This window comes from Barbatula barbatula, assembly GCF_947034865.1.
Source record: "Barbatula barbatula genome assembly, chromosome: 19".
In the NCBI taxonomy this organism is placed as follows: Eukaryota; Metazoa; Chordata; class Actinopteri; order Cypriniformes; family Nemacheilidae; genus Barbatula; species Barbatula barbatula.
Genome location: NC_136782.1, coordinates 13,160,053 through 13,163,935, shown reverse-complemented (window position 1 = coordinate 13,163,935; position 3,883 = coordinate 13,160,053). Strand labels below are relative to the sequence as shown.

Here is a 3,883-nt window from a genome sequence, read left to right as displayed (position 1 = left end):
TGATGTTTTGGTATTATTACACTGAAAGAGCTTGTTATGCTAAGAGGTCGATAAGTTTGTAATTTTAAAATTCTTTGTTCTATAAGCGTTTACCATAATAACTACAAATGATCAATATAATATATAATTATAACTTTACATAATTTAGAGTATTTTTGTTCCAATATCTACTTTAAAATGTTTCGATAAGTGATATACTTACAGGGATAGTTCACCCAAAAATGAAAAGTTTGTCATCATTTACTCCTTTTCAAACCTGTAGGACTTTCCTCAGCAGAACACGAAAGATATTTTGAAAAATGTTGGTAACCGAACAGCACCATCACCCATTCACTTCAAGTGTATGGACACAAATCTAGTGAAAGTGAATGGGTGATGTTGCTGGTAAATGACATTCTTCAAAATATGAGGGCGAGTTAACGACAGAATTTTCATTTTTGGGTGAACTATCCCTTTAAACAAAATCACGTGGTGATATTATTTTTTATATTTGACATTCATACGACTACATGCACCTTTTATCATCCATTACCAGAATGAAAGGTGCAAAAAGGATCTTGTGTATAAAATACAAACACTTTCCATTGACACTGAAGACATTGAGTTTTTTTCTTTTCATTTAATAATAACAGTATAGCGCTGAGCATACTTCCAAAATGATATGAGAATTAGCACAAAAGAAACTGACATACTCCGGTATGTTATGGCAAAATAAGGAGACACCTCCCTCTTGTGGTCTAACTTAAGACGTTTCCATAAACGGACACATCACCAACCAGGCCAGAGAAGCGACTGAAATTCATTTGTAAGGGGACTCGCGCTTTGATATCATTCAATCGTTACACTAACAAGGCCTTTTTCAGGGTAGCGGAACAAAAATTACAGACATATCTAAACATATGGCACTGCTCACAGTAATATCCACATCAGTAAACAAAAATAAACTTCTGACATGTACAGAAATGCAAAATGAAATGGACATTTCCACGTATTCTCTATATAAGTAACTTTACACACGTGATTTTAAAGTGACAGTATCCTAGCACAAATTGTACATTGTGCGAAATATTGTACACCATTTAACACACAAACACACATCCATTAGGCTTACATCAAGATATAGTAGTACAGTAATTAAAAATGAAATGAATAAAAAAATCAGTTAAGAAAACCAACTTTTACCTTCTAATGAAAACTTCATATGGTGCCATAAAACATCAGTATTAAACCATACAAGTTATGCGTCAAAGCATACAGATGCTTAGAAAAACCACATACACACAGTGACAATCTAAAGCTGAAAATAAACAGCCACTGCTGGAAAACTGGCAGATTAAACTCTCAAGGTTACATGTGTACCAACAAGATTGAGATGTGGAAGTACCTGCAATCCCAACGCAAATACCAGAACAACACTAGTGGCTTTTAGAGACTATGATTATTTTGGGAAAGTTGTGATGTTGGCAACATCAATCACAAGTTCTTAAGTCCTAGAGCCCCCCAAAAATGTCATAGTACAGCAGGGCTTCCACAATGGATAACTAGTGTGCTGGTCCTGCAAGAAAACAATTCCTCAAAGTTAAAGGATGCATCCTCTGATATTATTGAGGGAGACTTTAAAAGTAGTCTAGCATGATTTCACCCTGAATATGAGAGTCTTGCACTGTTTTCAAGGTCATTTAATCACTGACTTCTGAGTTTAATGTACGATATTCCTGAGTACAAGGAGAGATTGGGAAGGACCGAACACAAGACCTGTTCTTCTCCCAAACAGCAGGAGGACTAGGGGCACTGCGATCATGGCTTTAACAGGGCTGCCGCTGAACGTTCCGAACTGTGACACGGTTAACACAAAACCTCACAGGACAAGGAAAGAACAAACACATAAGGCCGTCTGCGATGAGCCCCACGATGAATTTGACATCGGTAAAATAAAAACGTATTACGAGAAAAACGTAACATAGTACCTGGATGAAAGCGTTTTAAGCAACACATGCGCGCACACACATTCACACAATTATACGACACACAAACTGCCAGATTGGGCTCACACCTGCGCAGGATGCTTCTGATTTCAAGTATGCTACATGATGGAATCGCACCGAACAGATACTGTCACTTTAAAATGGGTTAAACACAGTATTCACAAATGTACATTTAAGGCTTAATTGTATAGCACTAACAATAATAGCAGCAGTAAAGCACTTCTGTATTAATAACAATAAATCAAACAAATAATAATAATAACATTAATAACAACAATATATTAAGGTGATCGAATGACATGGTTTTAAAGATGGACAGCTTCGAAAACGAGTCAGAACCTCCCCACCAATCGACTGATTTCAATCCCCATCATACAGAAACTTGGCCAGGCCGTGAACCTTTAGAAGTGAATACATTTTCTTTTAAATAAGCAAACTTACCCCTCGCCCAGCCTCCTCTACACTACCTTTAAATCTGTTAGAAATCTTTAGTAAACGCACAACTTCACAAAAGTCTGCTAGAGATCACCACATTAATGACACATTCAGAAGATTAGAAAAAACGTTACACGTCCCCTGCTGTTTGGTTTCAAAGAGGGGGCGCGCAAAGTGAGGTGCTGGGACCCTGCTTTTAAAATATAAAACTTTGTCTCACAAGAGGCGTGTACCCTTCATCAGCATGTTCTACCTTGCGGGAAATTTAAAGGACTGGCTGTCCTCGATTCATGCGTGTAATTTTGGAAGTGAAATTTATGGTACAGTACAGTTACAGTAATGCTACACAGACGCAACGAGGCTGACGGAGAGCCCATTTCCGATGCCAGCCGCCACCACGCACCGAAATCCCACCGCTCTGTACCTACAGTACCCTGGAGGTCACGGTCAAAGCGGAGAATGGGCCGCTTCGGGCTGAGCGATAATCAAACACAGCACCTTAGCTGGGAAACAACTGCGACACATACACCATGCTACTTGCCAAACGAAAACAGAAAAGTCACACAGTCAAAAAAATGTACCGAAGCGACACGAGTAAAGGCCATTTTTTCACACCAGAAAATGCTCAGCTGCAGTCCGCTGTGTCAATCGGAACTCCCTTTAGCTAGCCCAACTCCGAGGCCTAATACTTCACACCCTGAACCTATGCAACATACATGTGTATATATTAACTATACTCAATATTCTGATTTATATATTAAATCATTATAGAAACACATACATGTTCTTGTCTTTTTTTTTGTGTATTTTTGTCCTTGTTTCACGGAAAGCCTCAGAGAAAATGCGATGCCTCAAGACACACCAAGACTGGTGAAGATTCAGGCTGACGAAACAGTTGTGCCCCTCGCCAGGAGCCACGCCCCTCCACGCACACAAGGGAGGACCGGGAATCCAAGAAGCGTCATGTAAAAAGGACCCTCAACGTCACTAGAAGTAGTGGTTTGTTATGTTAAGATATGTGCCGTGGAGGGGATTGACACAAACTCCCTCAGGATGTTCTTGGCCATCTCGATATTGTTCTGTGCAATCATAAGGGCTTTTTGGATGTCCTGATGGGAGTAGCCCTGGCTCAAGAGATGCTCGATCTCGCTGGAGATCTGCTGGCTGGGTCCTGGACTCGCTCCAGGGGGGACAGGACTGGGCCTGCGTTCTGAGTTGATGCGACGAGGAAGAGGCTTCGGAGGCCGCTCGGGGGCTTCGGAGAGGTCCGTGCCTGCTGAAGATTCAGAAAAAGTTGTGTGGGCAAGTGTGTGGCTTTGAAGTAAGGGATGATGTTGAAGTATAATCTGAAGCAGCGTGAAAAAGGAAATAAAAGTTTGGAAACACCTACACATTTTCATTTTCCACATTTTAAAATTAAAATGACTGAGCACAAAACTTTTGTAACCAAGTAACCACACCTT

General features: G+C 40.1%; 1 protein-coding gene across 3 annotated transcripts in view; it reads right to left on the bottom strand.

Moving 5' to 3' along the window:
- Positions 1–616: 616 nt before the first annotated feature.
- The window catches only part of cbl (Cbl proto-oncogene, E3 ubiquitin protein ligase), a 25,105-nt gene continuing 21,838 nt past the window's right edge, over positions 617–3,883 (bottom strand). The window contains exon 16 of one of the 3 annotated variants that reach the window (XM_079481939.1): positions 617–3,766. In XM_079481939.1, the coding sequence (XP_079338065.1) occupies positions 3,705–3,766 (62 nt within the window). In that variant the 3' untranslated portion in view covers positions 617–3,704. The remainder of the gene's footprint in view (positions 3,767–3,883) is intronic. The other 2 variants (XM_079481937.1, XM_079481938.1) reach the window with 2 other exon arrangements.